The sequence below is a fragment of the Aptenodytes forsteri genome, unplaced genomic scaffold (genome assembly GCF_000699145.1).
Source record: "Aptenodytes forsteri isolate BGI_AS27 unplaced genomic scaffold, ASM69914v1 Scaffold11, whole genome shotgun sequence".
NCBI classification, from domain to species: Eukaryota; Metazoa; Chordata; class Aves; order Sphenisciformes; family Spheniscidae; genus Aptenodytes; species Aptenodytes forsteri.
Genome location: NW_008794155.1, coordinates 4,597,970 through 4,614,235, shown reverse-complemented (window position 1 = coordinate 4,614,235; position 16,266 = coordinate 4,597,970). Strand labels below are relative to the sequence as shown.

Sequence of the window (16,266 nt, the reverse complement as noted above, 5' to 3'; positions counted from 1 at the left end):
TGAAGAAAGGCTGAGAGAGTTGGGGTTGTTCAGCCTAGAGAAGAGAAGGCTTCGGGGAGACCTTCTTGCAGCGTATCAGTACTTAAAAGGAGCTTCTAAAAAAGATAGCGGCAGACTTTTTAGCAGGGCCTGTTGCGACAGGACAAGGGGGAATGGCTTTAAACTAAAGGGGGGGAGATTTAGACTAGACAGAAGGAAGAAATTTTTTATGCTGAGGGTGGTGAAGCACTGGCACGGGTTGCCCAGAGAGGTGGTGGATGCCCCATCCCTGGCAACATTCAAGGTCAGGTTGGACGGGGCTCTGAGCCACCTGATCTAGTTGAAGGTTTCCCTGCCCACGGCAGGGGGGTTGGACTAGATGACCTTTAGACATCCCCTTCCAGCCCAAACTATTCTATTCTATAATCCCCACCCACTCTGCTGTGGTGACAGTAACTCCCATCAGGGAGACAGTGACATCCTAAAGGACTCTTGCTTATCTGCAATGTCTGTGTGCCTGCACGCAAAGCGAATGAGTTTTCTCCTCTGTAACTGACCAACATGTTCTTTAGATGATATAAATGGTTTCTTTTCTAAAGGACTGGATGCTCACAGAACAAATGGGCATCTGGCTGAATCAAGCGTTTCCCACGTGGATCTGTCTTAGTGAGACAGGAGTTATGCAGCAGGACACACATAGGATAAGCATTAGAAAAAAAACACACTTCTAAGAGTTTTATTTGGCTTTAAGGGATTGGCCAGTGGAACTCTGGTTCGCTGCTCCAGGGAGCTCTGGGATTTACTCACAAGCTAGGAGTAGCATGTGTTTCTTGCCCTGATGCTGGGGAGAGTTAGGGCTTCTTCACTTTCTGGACTTCTCATGAATGTATTTGTATTTCCTGCTAATAAATAGGATATCGAGAAGTTAACTGAAATGGATGCAAGGCTAAACAAAAATTGGGAGGATGGGAGAAGTAGAACTTAACCATGCCAGTCATGAGAAGTGGCTCAGAACGGTTTGCAGTGCCACCAGACCCCCATGGAGCTGCGATATGCCAATATTTTAGTTTTCACACACACACTTCTATTTGCCTTTCTCAGCTGACACACTCAACACCTCCGGCATCACTACTTTGCTGCTAGTTACCTTTCCATACAGCATTTCTTTTTCCCAGGCTCTTTACAGCATTGCTCATGAACATGTCAGATCTTATTACAATTTTTCTGAGTTCACTTCTAGAGTCCATTTATGGTCAGTAACTAACTGCAAAAAAAGATCCCTTATTTACTCAGATTTTCCTTGCATGTATTCCAGAGTCCTGGAACACATTTTACATACATCGCTTTAGTTTTCTGACAAATGTACGTCTTTATCATATTCACTCCTTTAGCACTGCAGGCACTGCTATAGGCAATAGGGAAATGCGGTGGGTTTTTTTGTTGGCTGGTGCAGCTTCAATGGTATTTTTAACAGAGCTGCCACTGCAAAATCTTTATTAGTGCTGACAATGCACACATGCAGAAGAATTGGCTCAACTTTCAGGGGCCAGACTGAGTTTGCAAGCCTGGTACCTGGGAGAACTTGAAAAAATAACAACTTTGCATGTTGTTTTTAATTCATTCACTGGTCAAACTGAAGTAATTGAAAGACTCTGTCTCCACCTGATACCATTTTGCGGTATCACTTTTCAGTAACAGGTTCACTTGAATGTCTGTTCATGTTTCTAGAGACCAAATTCAGCTCAACTGTAAGCGCCAGCCAGACTCTACTCCTTTAGTCCCCTTCCCTTACTAGAACAGGTAGGCTAGATACACTTCTACAGAAGAAGATCAAAACCAGATATAAAAACTCTTAACACTTAGTTCTCTGGTCTTCATTTCCACATTTATCTTTTTACATAGGATGTAACTGTTTTATTGTATCTAACCATAGTTTATTCTAATCTTTAAATTGCACGTAGTCATGTACACGTCTCGAATGAGAGACACAATTAAAAAAAAATCTGCTGGGTTTTTTTTCAACTTAACAGCTGTGTTGACAATTACAAGTGTTAGTTTGATTTTCTTGAAGAGAAAAAAGATGTTTCTTTTTCTACAGAAAATACCAACTACTAAAACCAAAGAGTGCAGCTCTCCTCTCTTCTGCCTCTTCCGCCTTCAGCACTAGCTGAAAAAAATCCGACAGAAGTAGTTGCAACTATTAGGCTGAGCAGAAGTTCTGTTCCTGGACAATTAGGTGACAATGTGTTTTATTAACATGCAGGATTTGCCATGTGCATTCTCTACCGCGTAGAGCACTAGAATAGGAGTCAGGGGAGTTGTTCTAAATTTTTTGTACATTTTGGCCAGCACACCAACATCGCACATCACTTCCACATATGGTTCCCTCGTCTTTCGCAGTGGCAGATGCTCTGTAAAAGCAAGAGAGTGAACCCCCCCGCCCCAGACCAGGACAGCTCAGCAATGCTTTAGGGACTTCCTAGATCACGGCCATAGCAGTTTGTCTGTCTACTGGGTACAAGGAGTATGAAGAGTGGGTTAGCAAACTCTTGGTAATTATATAGTTTTTAAGCTTTGGCAAGAAAGAAATTCTGCTGTGCATCTGCAGAACAGGAAATTTGCTTTTCACTAGGGCTTCTGTGGACTGCTGTAATACATTATTACAACAAACAACTTCCTATCACTCACTCAAGACATCAAATTTGGTATCAAATTCAATGCAGGTGAAACATGAACAATCTTTGTCTAAATGGGGCTGAAAAGAAACACCTTAGGTACACTGACCATGCAAGCAAAGTCAAGCAGAGCCGGGTTCGTGGGAATCAGGGTGCTCAAGTGTTTAGTTCAACTCTTCAGCTGTTGTGGCGGTAGGGGACAAACCCCACTGAGTACCGCTGGTCCTGCTCAGGCATCTAGATGTACGTCAGTAGCTACATGAAAAGAACAAAGCTAAGAAAAGTTTCTCCTTCCCATCTCTGTAAGATTAAACACATTTCCAGAAGCTGATATTCTTGTTTCCTGGGGGTTCACAAGGATATTTCTGCTAACCTGTTTATGTTCCTTCTAAAGCTCTTCCTTTTGAAATGTGTTAGATTGCACGCATCCTTCACATCCCGACTTCCACTCGCCTCCTCCTACGTGCTTCAGTTTGTGAACAGGTTTCCCTTATCAACTGATGGAAGATACAACCGCTGGAAACCTGCCTTTAGACTATCACAGCCGACAACTCTCAAAGTCTAGTTTTACCATGAAATTATTTTTCAGCTTCTCATTTAAGGCATGTATTTGCCTATGATATCTCCTACATCACAAGTTTTCCCTTCTGAGGTTGTTCATTATCAATGACAGGAAAACCGTACGTAACGCAAGATTTCCAACAACAACCTGGGAATTCTGACCCGCTCCTCTAGCGATGGCCATGGAAAAAGTTTCTTAAATGGAAAACTCTGCCAGTCACTGCCGCAGGGCACTTGTTAATAGATACTACCAGGAACAGGATGTTCCCAAGAGATAATAATTTTTCTTCAGCACTCAGAAATCATTTCTAAATAAGCAGTGTCACCATGGATGCCGACCACAAATGTGCAGCGTAAAGATGTAATTACAAAATGACAATCGTGTGGACTGCGCATACTGAGCCAAATCCCCTCTCGGTATTCATCCCAAGTCTCTGGGCTGTGATTATTCACAGCACTTCAGCACCCCAGGCTCCAAACGGCTCTTGGCACTATTTGGATGCCCAGTAAGACCCTGCTTCTTCCCCAAAGAGTTCACTACCTACACAGGCAATCAGATGAACAGCGGAAGAGTCAGAATAAAGCCTGGTTTACAAATGAGCAATTTAGATCAGAAATTAAATATCTTCCAAGATTATAAAGGAATCAGGTGGCACAAGTAGTAACAGGCCTTGCAGGACACCAAGGTTAAAGACTATGACCCTTAATGAGTATAGCGAACAGGTGTTTAAGCAGCTGGTTATTTAAAGTCACACCACAGGGTATTGCGCAGAAAGCACAACTTAGCGGTACAGTTTGGAGAATGAGTGAAAGCCACTTCACAGCCAGGTAAGGTCCTGTATCAGGCCTGGTACTTTTATTAGTTTCCAGAGTAACTACAGAGTGCATCATGCCAAGCGGTATGGAAATAACACAATCCAAACATCACAGTCATTCCCACAGTCTAGACAGTCTCCTCTCGCAGGACATGCAAGCAAGTCTGATCACCAGTTCCAGACTTGGAAAACTATGTCATGAGATCTTCATTATGAAAGATCCCGTAGAATATCAAAAGATGCCTTATCACAATGCAACGGACACAGAGCCAAAACAAACAGAAAGTATGTAAAAGCAAATTCCTGACAAAGCAAAAACTGAATTAAATTTTATGAGACTGGAGTAGGGAGGGAAAGAAAGGAAGAATCACAGTTGCTAGCTCAAGCTATATGAATCTATACAAAGCCACATAAGTTTAGCACAGGAAGACATTATTTCCTTATTGTGTTTCAATATTTCTTTCAAATCTTGAACAGAAGTTGCAGAGAGGGGAGTGATTATGCTATGCCAAGAGAAAAAAAAACAACAAAGCAAATGGGGCTTAATGGCACAAAGAATATTGACAAGTTCAAATCTTGCTCGGATGAACTGTGACTAGCTTTCACGTCTACCTGCAAAGCACTCTGTGGTCGGAAATGGGCCAACAGTTTTTCCCAGTTTCTGCCATCTCTCTTTTATTCACCTCCAACAGACTACTCTCTGTATACGTATGTTTGGTCTTTGCCCAGAGGGAACTGGACAAGACAACGGTACCTTATCATGCTGTCTCGGTGCTGTGGAGCTTCCATTATGGATCAGGGCTCCATTGCACTAGACATTGAACAATTCTTGTTGCAGTAAAGAGTTTTTACTCTAGTACGAGGCAACCTAAAGCACTGCTTGAGCTGACTCGTTCCAAGGGTCAGCACCGACTTCACGGTACAAGCTCCAAGAGCACTGCATTCATGTCAATAAATGGGCATTTAAGGGAAGCAGCACAATTGAGCAATACTCTTGGTACATAAACTTTGTTCTTCGTTATACAGAAACTTTCCCTCCCTCCTGATAACCTTTTCTGTCCCATTTGGGGAAAAAAAAGGTCATTCTTCTGGACCTAGACAAAAAAACCCTTGGTTTGTGCAGGGACTAGTGCCACATATCACAGAAAATAAAAATCACTGGAGTGATATCACCTTTAGATGACAACAACAATGAAGAAATTAAAGACCGTACTGCCTGTCCAGCGGTGAAAACGCTCACCTACCCTGACTGGCTTGATTAGACTGAGGCAAATTTAGGGAATTGGTATTTCTGCACCATCGTCCTCTCTGATAAACTTTGTTCTTCGTTATACAGAAACTTTCCCTCCCTCCTGATAACCTTTTCTGTCCCATTTGGGGAAAAAAAAGGTCATTCTTCTGGACCTAGACAAAAAAACCCTTGGTTTGTGCAGGGACTAGTGCCACATATCACAGAAAATAAAAATCACTGGAGTGATATCACCTTTAGATGACAACAACAATGAAGAAATTAAAGACCGTACTGCCTGTCCAGCGGTGAAAACGCTCACCTACCCTGACTGGCTTGATTAGAGTGAGGCAAATTTAGGGAATTGGTATTTCTGCACCATCTCGTCCTCTCTGCCTTGCTTTAGCCACACTTTACAAGAGAAATCAGTAACGAGCCCAAATCACCATGGGGGCGACTATAATGCACCCCACAGAACCCCTGGAAGAGTTGATACAAATATGGAAATGACAGAAAAAGGCTGAAATTTTTGCGATGCATACTGTGACCAGATTTGAATTAACTGACTCAAACCAGTATGACAAGAGTTTTTCTTAGGTCTTACAAGTGGGCCTACAAGATTTAACAACAAAACCTGAAAATACTAGAAAAGAAGTTTATTTTTAAAAAATGAATATGAACGAAGTCTTAAGAAGATAAATTAATGGATTTTGCTGTGTTCCCAGAACTAACACTGTAAACAGATCTTTTAGATGAAATTTACAGTGCTGGTAAGTATTATAAATTTTACACTAACAGCTTAACTACTGGCTACAAAAAAAAAAACAAAACCAAAATCCAGTGATTTCTTTTACTTGTAATATGCTAATTTCCCCAGCTACTTCAAGAAAAAAGTTGAAACGCCAAATATATCACAGCAGTTTCACTATTACTAATCTGTATAAATTTACCTTCCTAGTTTGCATAAAATTCAAATTGCTGGCCCAATGCATACATTCACCTTTCCTCTTCAGAGCCTCAGACATTGTGACTAATTCTGTCCTAGCTGAGATCCCTTTCTCGCATGAGATAAAACCCAACTGTAAATGTTCTGCCTCTTCAGCCTGCAGATCGGTGGCTCTATTCAGGTCATCCTTGCAAAAATATTAATCCAGTGAGTGTGTGGCTTCCTCAAGTCAACTCCTGCCATTGCCTGGAGGAGCTCAGGATTGCAGAGCTTAACCTTTGATATGAAAATGGCTGCAATTCACTGTTATAAGTGATGGGCACGTCACTCCTATTAGGCAGTGAGGTATTGCCTACAGCGGGATACATCTGCTTCTGGTCATAAAGCAGGATTTGCTTCACGCTGAAGCCAACTGCCACTCCGATACTCCATACACCCATGGATGCTATGAGACTGCATGCGCCCTTTCTGTACTTCAACATCCCCTGCCTTTGTTATCTAATGTATAAATGGCTATTTCTACTTGAGGGCAATTTACTTGATATGACATACTTTCTACAGATTGCCTCTGTTTTACTTTCAGGCCTTATATAAATGCATTTTTATGTATTTTTTTTTCTGTGTTCAGTGATTCTTACATAATGCTATTTGACTCTTTTTTACGTTGACTAAATACTAGCAGAAACTTGTTGAAGAGACGGACCACTTCAGCAAGTTCCAGCTGAAGGGCAAAAGTTTTTTCTGCCCCTTTGGATATAGTAATGGTCTTCCTTACAGTGCCGGTGCCTACGACAACATCCTCGGCAAGCAGAGCAAGGAAACACCAAAACCAAGGACGGAGTATCGCTGCCTTTGCAATGGCAAGTACCAAGAGCCCCTTCAAAGTCCTGCATATTTTAAAATACCGCTGCTAATACCTTCCAGCTCCACAAAACCTAAATCCCGGTGAAGCCAAAAGAGACTGCACTTCCAGCATGCCACATGTTAGTTTTTCACCAGGGCTGTGGAGGTGGGTGCTGTTTCCAACGGCTGCAGCTCCCTCTCCTGGTGGAAAGCCAGAGCCAGGGAGCCCACCAGCCAGGGGAACATCCAGCATCTTCTCAGATGCGCTCACACGATTTCTGTTACACTTTAAACAACAATGGAATGAAAATAAATTGATTTTAACAATTTATTGTGGAATTTGGTGAATAAACCCGACTCTGAAATTAATTAACCAGGAAAGAGTGACACAGGCTTTGAAAGGCAGACGATTCTCAGCAGAGGCAATCGGGCTCTCGGGACTTTTGTTTCAGGAAGAGGGAGCAACCGGGTTGACTTTTTTTATAGGAAAATGACTGTTGAAAGGTCTCAGCAATTTTAAGTCATAAAGAATCCTTAGCTTCATAAAAGCCTTAAAATACAAAACCTGAAAATATCTACATCTTCGCAAATTTGAAGCAAACAACAAAAAAACCTCAGGATACAAGAAGAACTAAAAAAAAAATCTTTTCTTTTAAAACCACTGAAGATTAAACTGCAAAGTTGTGAATGAGGACATTTGGCCTAATGAAGTATGAACAATTAATGAGGTCCAGGAGCATTAAACTAGGCTTGTAAAGAATTTCAATAATCATTATTGATGCTAACTACTACTAATGTCACTGAGTTTCCGTGAGGGCTGCATGATGAAGTTTCTAAGAAAAAGGAGCCAGACAGCATGGCTAGCTGCGTATAAACACACAGCTTCACAAAGACAGCATAAGGGTCAGATTGCTTCTTTCCAGTTTAGGATTTTTAATATTCAAAGAGACATTTTAAAATGGTGACTTTGCCTCTCTCTCTTTGCTACTTTCTAATTAAAGCACAAATAGATGTTTTCATAGATTTAAGGACCCAGAAGTTGGGAAAGACAATTTAGCCTTTTGTATCTCATCTTTAACACTTAACTTCTAACTAAATATCATCTATTTTTGAATGACCCGGGTGCTTCTGCAACAACTGCCTTCCCAGCTGCTGGAGGCGATTGCAGAGATTCATCACGCCAGTGACAGAAAGCGCCTCCGTGCTATGGGCAATACATTGTGCTGCCATCTGTAAGACCCCAGCTCAAGAGCAACCTCAGGATTCCCCCTCCTCCATAAAAACAAGGTACATAGTGCAGATGTTAAGAGCTGGGCCTCCGAACATGCTGACCGCGCTCCTTTTCAGAGGGCTCCCTGCTAGCTGATTAATGGGGCAGCATTAATATCAGCTGTGGTGCTGACCACAGAGCCAGGATGGTGGCCCGAGACAGAGTGCCCTGGCAGTGAGAGGCAGGAGAGGTAAATGCAGCACCCAGGAGAGGTGTGGGAAAAGCACAATTTCATACAATCACGGGCTGCCGCTATAACTGTGCGTTTCCAGCTTCCCACAAAAAAAGATGGAGATTTGGGGTTCTATTTTCAACTTCATTTCACTCAGATCAACAAAGCATCGTCAAGCCGGGGTCTGATCTCCTCTTTCTTCTCGCCAAAAACTAGCACCCACATTAAAAGTCTAAATTTGAGTGAAAGAGCAACCAGCTAAAATTACATACAAAACACCCTGGAGTTTGGAAAAGCAGAGAATATGGTCAGACTTCCTACTGATTTTAATACGATTTCAATCAAGACCTTTTCTGCACTTCAACACGTCCCTCTCCATATGAATGCTCCAGTTCGGCAGCATGTGATGAGGAGAAGAGGCAGAGATCTTTTCAAAGCTGATTACATCACAACTTCGGTTTCAGTCTGGAAAAGAGACCCGTTTGCACTTCCCATGGTTTTATAAGAGGCTGTTACATATATCTAAACACATTATATTTAAGAAAGTTGTAACAAGCAGAAGTGACTCAGTTCCTAGTAATAATGGGATATCTTACTGACACTGCGATTTTTTTTCTGCCTCTCCTTTTTACTTCTTCCACTCTTTATTTAAAAACTTGCAGTCTCTACTGTTTTATAGCAAAAACTGTTTGTAAAGCAAGAATTGTGCTGATCGCATCAAAACTCATTAATATAACTTGTTTTTCCATTATTAGCACCATCTGAGCCTGTTGAAAGCCTTAACCAGGGCTTTAATTTTTCCACAGAGAGCTTTAAATTAATTAGTGGTTTACATGCTAACAAAGAATCTGATACATTCATAAATCAATCTAATGCAGAAGGATTACCAGAGGGTGGAAACCTATTCAGTGGGGACCTCACATTCACTTAACGTGGTGGGTTTTTAACAAAAGGGTGCAGGTGTGGAATAGACGGGTACCAGGAAGAGCCCATGATAATCACTTTGCATCACTTAAAGACGCAGCAGGACACATGGTAAATCAGAGCCTAGGGCCCACCCTAAGTGAAACCCATGTAGATATAAAAGGCAGTATCATCCCACTTTAACCTTCACAGCTAAATTGCCAGAGTGGTACAATTTCTTTTGTGTAAGTTACAGGCCACTGAACTAATGGAAAATAGAGTAGAATTAAAGGACTTGGATGCAGAAGTACAAACTAACAGAGCTGTGTAACATATATGTAAATAAAGGTATCAAATTAAAAATTTAACATTTTTTTCTGGGTAATTATTAAATGAATCCAAGTTATTAAAACATGACATAATTGTGTATAGTTTTGGTTCATTTTAGGTTTTTAATCTAGGTTTCTGCCAACACAACACTTAGTCTGCCACGAGAACTCTGCTAATTAACTGTGGCAGCATTTTTCTCATATTTTTCATAATTTGGCACTGTTCACTGTTAAGAAAATTTCACAAAAACGAACACTTTTCTTGGTTTTGTTCTGTGTCCTAACTAAAGGTACAAAGTCATGGACTTAAAGTTTAAAATTTAAAAAAAAAAAAAAAAAAAAAGGACTTTGATGACTAAAGCAGTCTTCAGTCTTTACTATGTTTTGAAATAAACTTGTGATCTATTTTGAAAGCTGCTCATTTTAATAATGGAATCTCTGTCACTGCAGACACCTGCACAGTCTCCATCAAATGCTGTAAGAACTGTACACATATGAAGTGATCTTCTTTTCCTTTAAGAAAAGGTAAAATAGCCTTGATGAGTCAGAAGAAGCATGACAAAGAAAATTGTGGAACATGCACATTAAGAAATTAAAGACCATAAGCAACAGGAAAAGCCGCCCAGCAATCTAGGCTCAGTGCTGCTGAAACTTTCAGTAGATGGATTGGCAGTAGAGTAATTGTGCATTTTGATAATGAACAATCAATATTTACTGATGGTGGTCCATAAACTAAAGAAACCTGAGCAATTGTCAGGTATTCAGTCTGAATTTATTCAGTTCTCCTAATTCAAGTAATTTATAAATACATACTCACTCGATCCTACACACAAGGTACCAGATTTTCCATATAGCCATATGGAAAAAACATATTACAGGTTATTCGTATGTTTTTGGTGATAAACATTTATCTTGAAATGCAGTATCTCCATTTAATCTTCTATAGTACCTTCCAGTAATTATCTACTTCCAGTAATAAATCAGTCATGAAAAATGTAACTCTGGGACATATTAAAAAACACATTTCTTACAGGGAGTGCTGTGGCGCAGACACACTGGCATCGCATACAGTACACACTGCCTGATCTTCAACCTCAGCTGAAGTCTCCTCTGAAAAATGTCTCCTCACAAACATTCATTTCATCATCACTCACCATATGTTATTTATACAGATGTGCAAACCCATTTTTGAGCAAAGATACCACAGCTTAAATAGTTTCTACAGTACATGGTCCATATCTGTTTTTCATTAGTGATTTTATGTACGCATCCACCTCGCTGCAGCGGTTCCTGTGACGCTGGGCGAACCCGAGCACCAGGAGCCTTTCCCGCCCATCGCTTCCAAGGACGACATGCAAAAAGACAACAGCTGGTTGCAGGTTACAGCAAATGCTAACTGACGACCCCCCCGTGCAGGGAAGCAAATCCTAAATAGCATATTCTCCCCTTGATTTGTGCTAGGAAGGCAACAGGGAAGAGTATCCACAGCTTTCTCACACTGATCAAAAAGGTGCCAAATGGGAAGCAGGAAGGACAGGGCAAACCCACTGCACCATGTGTCCCTCCAGCACGCCGGTGGCAGGGCAGCACACACGGGGACAGGGCACACACTCCCTGCTCACTCACTCTGCTCACCCTAAAAACGGGTGTGGGTTGACATAACGTGGTCACCTCTTACCCTCATGACCTATCTGTGACTGCAAAACCCAAATAAAACGTATTTTTTGAAAAGAAGCAAGAAACACTAGTGCAGTATTAAAGGAGGTGCCATCCTGCAAAAGGCTTGCGTGATGTTTTGCACAGTTCCCGGGACGCAGGGTAGCAGCGTGGCAGCACGGCTCCTCATGCTCTCTGCCCCGCTTCACGCCTGGTATAAGAAATGCTCTCCACGAGACTGAGCGAGACATTAAAGGTAGCATGTGCTGTCATCTGTGCCCTTCCCAAATGAAGGAGTTAGTTCACCAAAAACCTTCATGTCAATCTAAGTAGCACAACAAACAAAAAAGAAAATGGGAGTAAGTAAAGGCTATTAGCTAATTAGTGATTAAATAAAGCTGTGGCCTGTCACTGACTGCGTTGGCAGGGAGGCTGCGGGGGATGCCATCCCTTTTATCCAGAGTCGCAGCTGGTGACAGCACAGCAAAACCCCTCGGGCGCCCTGCAGCTGACTGGTGCCACTGCCCGGCATCCTTGCCACCAGCCCCAGAGGACTCTGTGCTGTCCCCAGGGGGATGTCCGTCACACCAAAGAGAGCAGCACATGCGATTCGGTACCCTGTGGGCATGCTGCTGGCTGCCAGCACTTCTCCAGGGAAAGCCTTGCCACTTGCCAAAGGCTTGCTTGCTCAGAATCCCTCGCCAAAATTTTGCTGTGAACCTTTCTAAAGTATTTGCCCCGAAACTGGTATGTGCTGCAGGCTCCTTGCTGCACTCCCCGAGAACGCAGCATACACAAGTTACTTCACCCCTGGCCTCCCCCGTGTTCAAATACTCCATCTCCTGGACCCTTACTGCTCCTGTGCTGCTCACAGCCAAGCAAGTTCATTAATGTTAATTAATGACTGCTGTGTTTCATATTAAAATCACCAGTTCTGAGCTCTGAGACACAAAGAAGTTTCCATACATCAAGAGCTTCAAAGCAATTGTCTCCACGGGCGCACTCGTCCTTGGCCATAGTTGCAAGATAATTGTGGAAATTACCCCTCAGGAAAGAGAAGAAAAACTACCTAGTATTTACCTTGGAGGAAGATTGCACCCCCAGAGAGCTACCTATCAGCTCCTAATGGGTTACAACACTCAGCCTCTCAACAAAGTATACAAAATTCCACTCTGGTTAGCAGGGCTATGTGATTAATCCCACCAGCCCATAGTAAAAGGCACAAGAAGTGTCCGACCCTCATGAGATGAAGCCACAAGGTGGGTGCATATACCAAAAGCATTACCAGGTCTAGAAGGTTAATCAATATTGCTCGTTTCATAAAGTCTTGAATTATTCCACTAAGTATAGATTACACTTAATATGTTATTTTATTTCTATGCCTCCATGGGAAAGCTAGTTTAAAAAAATTAAAGGAAACATTTCTAATAGAGTAAACAGCTCTCCAGACTTTGATAATTGTTTACACTGAAAACTAAAATGCAACTGCAAATCCAATGCCCGGTCTTTGCCATTCTGCCTCAGGCAAAATTCCTCCTGGAGGCAGCAGGAGCTTTATCTCAGTCACAGACTTGGATTACAGCTTAACCTGATAAAAGTTTGTTCTCAGTTCCTACAGGACTTCTGCCCCGATACACACAAAACACTACCCAGTGGCCAGTCTTCCCAACTGCTTAAACCCCGTCTCAGACTCTTCTGGTGGCCAACCCAGCCATGCTGCAGACCCAAGGGCAGGCGCATCAGGGTGTTGGGATGGGAGAGGGCAGCAGCTCCCACAGCTGAGCTGGGCACGCAGCGGGGGCTCGGGGCAAGTCAGCAATATCTGCCTGAGCAAACCCCACTCATCTCCCTCCCTTCACTACCAGGCATTTAGAGCCCCCCAAAAGCCCCTGATCCAGCAGAGCCCCCACAAGACACCACCAGCTCTTCTGGAGCCGTGTGTGGCCATGGTGAGAGCAATAGATTCATGGCAGGTTTTTCTCACCTGCCACTTAACGTCCCTCCAAATCTCATTTCATTGTATTAATCACTAATAATGATTTATAAAATGCAGATGGGATTTTAAGGACCCTGCATCTCACAACTAAGAGAGCATCCACTCCCCAGAGACCCTCTACAGCTTCTCTCCATCTAAGTGAAACAAACTTTGGACCAAACTCTCTCACAGCCAACTACGCAACTCACTCAAATGAGTAGCAGTTTCACAAGTATGTTCAAGGGGACTGGTCTGGGTTTTAAGGTTTTTGAACGGGTCTGCTTTATCCCATTGAAGCCTAAGACATTTTATCTGAAGACAGGGACAAACAAACTCCTTAACAGATGGGAAGAGTTCCTTAGATATTAAGTAATTAAGCACACTCAGCACATGTGGGCTCCTAAAGAAAATTGTTTTGAAGAGATAAGGCACTCTACAATAAATTGAGATTTGCGGTTAACCAAAAATCCGCCATTTTAACTTTTGCTCACAAGCCTAATCTCATAAATTGCTACATGAAAAAGGAAGATATAAGGAGCATTACATGATTTACAAAATTATCAGATTGAGGTTTTTTTAAGCTTCCATGTCTGGATTCTTCCATTTTTCTGCAGCTGGCTAAGATTTAACAGGCAAGTAAATCTACTGCATTTTGATCTGAAATTGCCTTTCCGTGCTTGCCTTGCTTCCAATTCCAGTAAGCACCATCAGCAGGGAAAAGGAAACAGCTTTTCTCTACTGCAGCTCTTCCAAGGAAGACAAGATAGAGCCTTGAGTTTCCTCAGATTTATGAATACTTCGTTGGCAACCCATCATTATGTCCAAGACAGCCTTAATGCTCCGGTGACCATCTTCAGCAAGACAAAATGCACCTAAGGCCTGAAGTAGTAAGACAAGAATTGCAAACCAGCGAGTTGCCGCAGCTTACCATTGCTCCTTCACTCTTACTTTGTGCAACTTCTCGCTGCAGCCGAGCCACAGACAGCTTCTCCCTATGGAAAGAAAAGCGTGTGAATAGCAGTTCATTTTTCACTGGCGGAGAGAACGCACCGCTTCCCCGTTGGGGTGGCATTCCTGGACATCGCTTGGGTAACCCTCCCGGCAGACCCTACTCTCCTCGCCATGTTTCTCCGCAATATTTAGCGGCTGCGTTATTGTTTCATTTTGTGGCAGTTTGACAGAACTGTCAATAAATCAACTGAATCTAAACATCATTTGCTCCATTCAAACAACAAAGTAGCTCATCACGCTGGCGATATGGAAACAGACTGTGCAAATCAGACCGTGTTATTTATTTTCCTACAGCCTTGCACATCAGCTTTTTTCTGCACTATATTAACACAAGTTGGAAGGCTGTTAGATTATCAATAAATGTATGCATAAAAATGAAATTTAAAAGATCTGTTCTATTCCTAAACATACAGTGCTGCATTTTGTAACTACTGAATTATTAGATATTTTTGTTTTTTAATTAGCCTTTTTTCATATAAGATCCTTACCCAAGTGTTTGGCTTGACTCAGGTAGCAATTAATTTGCTTAATTAAGGATTTGGCGATCACAACACACTTTTTCCTGAAAAGTTGTAAGAAAGGAATGAAAGTAGGGTTTTAGTATACGTAGAAACAGAAAGAGATTTTCACAGTGTATGGACTGGGAAAACGTCGCACGTACCAAGTATGTGAACTGCAAAACCTCGACAGCGGAAGGTGGTGCAGGAACCGACCACTGCAGGAGGGGTATGGGAAGAGAAGAATTTGCCCTGGAAGCTCAGCAAAGCAGAAAATACTTTACAGAACAAGTGGGACTTAAGCAACCTACCATAATTTTAAAAGGATTTAAGAAAAACAAAGACACTTTTTCAAGTAGGCTATTTTTAAAGAAGAATACCTATTTTTGAAAGAAAAGCGCCCTGCAGAAACATCAGAGGAATTTATCAGCACGTGAAGAATTTACCAGTACACAACAAAACATAAATTTGCAGATTAATAAATTATTTACAAAAGATGATCAGCTTTGAAAACTTCCACCAGAAGGATTTTTAAATCAGAATATATCCATTACCAAGTTTGAAATTTTCCATATACTCGTGTTTTGCCCAGAAATTCTACTTGGTCTAATTGGAAAGACAGACCTGAACCATCCCAGTGCAGCATCCTGGCACTTACCTGGGATATTTAAAATCTCTGCCCCAGTGACTACTTAGTATAATGTAAATTTAAGAGTGCCAATGGCTCAGGCCTGCTGAGACATGGCAGTGTGCAGGCAGTGTCTGCCCTCGCGCAGCTACTCTGTTTGAGGGCCGGCAGGACTGGCTTCGAGCTGCCCGCGAAGAGCTCTAGCCACGCCGCCCGGCTTTCCTGAGACATTTTGAGCTCAGGAAAGAAAACCTTCCTGCTGTGCACTGCAGTGAAGTATACAAAGTCTTGAAAACGCAGAGACGCATCGCCCAGCTCTCTCACCACAGAGAAAAGCAGGGGCTGGAAACTCCCGTCCCCCAAAAACCTGCAAAGGTGCCCAGCCAGGGCTGAGGGAGGACCCAGCGGCTAATGATCTCCCCAGGCTCTGTAGCCACTCCTGTCATTGACTGGGTCACTCTCATCCAGCATGAAAAGCAAGTGCTCTACGATATTTTATTCCTGACCTTGCAACAAAAGTAGCCCTTAAACCACTTCTGCGAGCCATTTCTCAGGAGCCGTTTCTGCCGAGGAAGGAAGATCTGCGCCTACCTTCCTAATTACTGTGAGAATGACAACACTCATGTCACTCAGCCATAGCTCAACATATGCTTGGGTCACCAAACCTCCCTCCCCGTTTCAGTAGAAGACATGGTATTTAAGTCTCCCTAACAGTCACCTGCCCCCACACGCTTGCTGCCCCCCCCCCCCAAAAATCCCTTTGCAGCCGGCTGGGGGG

General features: G+C 42.5%; 1 protein-coding gene across 1 annotated transcript in view; it reads right to left on the bottom strand.

Annotated features, from left to right (window-relative positions):
- The window catches only part of NCKAP5 (NCK associated protein 5), a 467,588-nt gene that overhangs the window by 235,136 nt on the left and 216,186 nt on the right, over positions 1-16,266 (bottom strand). Inside the window, exon 5 of the mRNA XM_019472169.1 lies at positions 14,281-14,340. Within this exon, the coding sequence (XP_019327714.1) occupies positions 14,281-14,340 (60 nt within the window). The remainder of the gene's footprint in view (positions 1-14,280; positions 14,341-16,266) is intronic.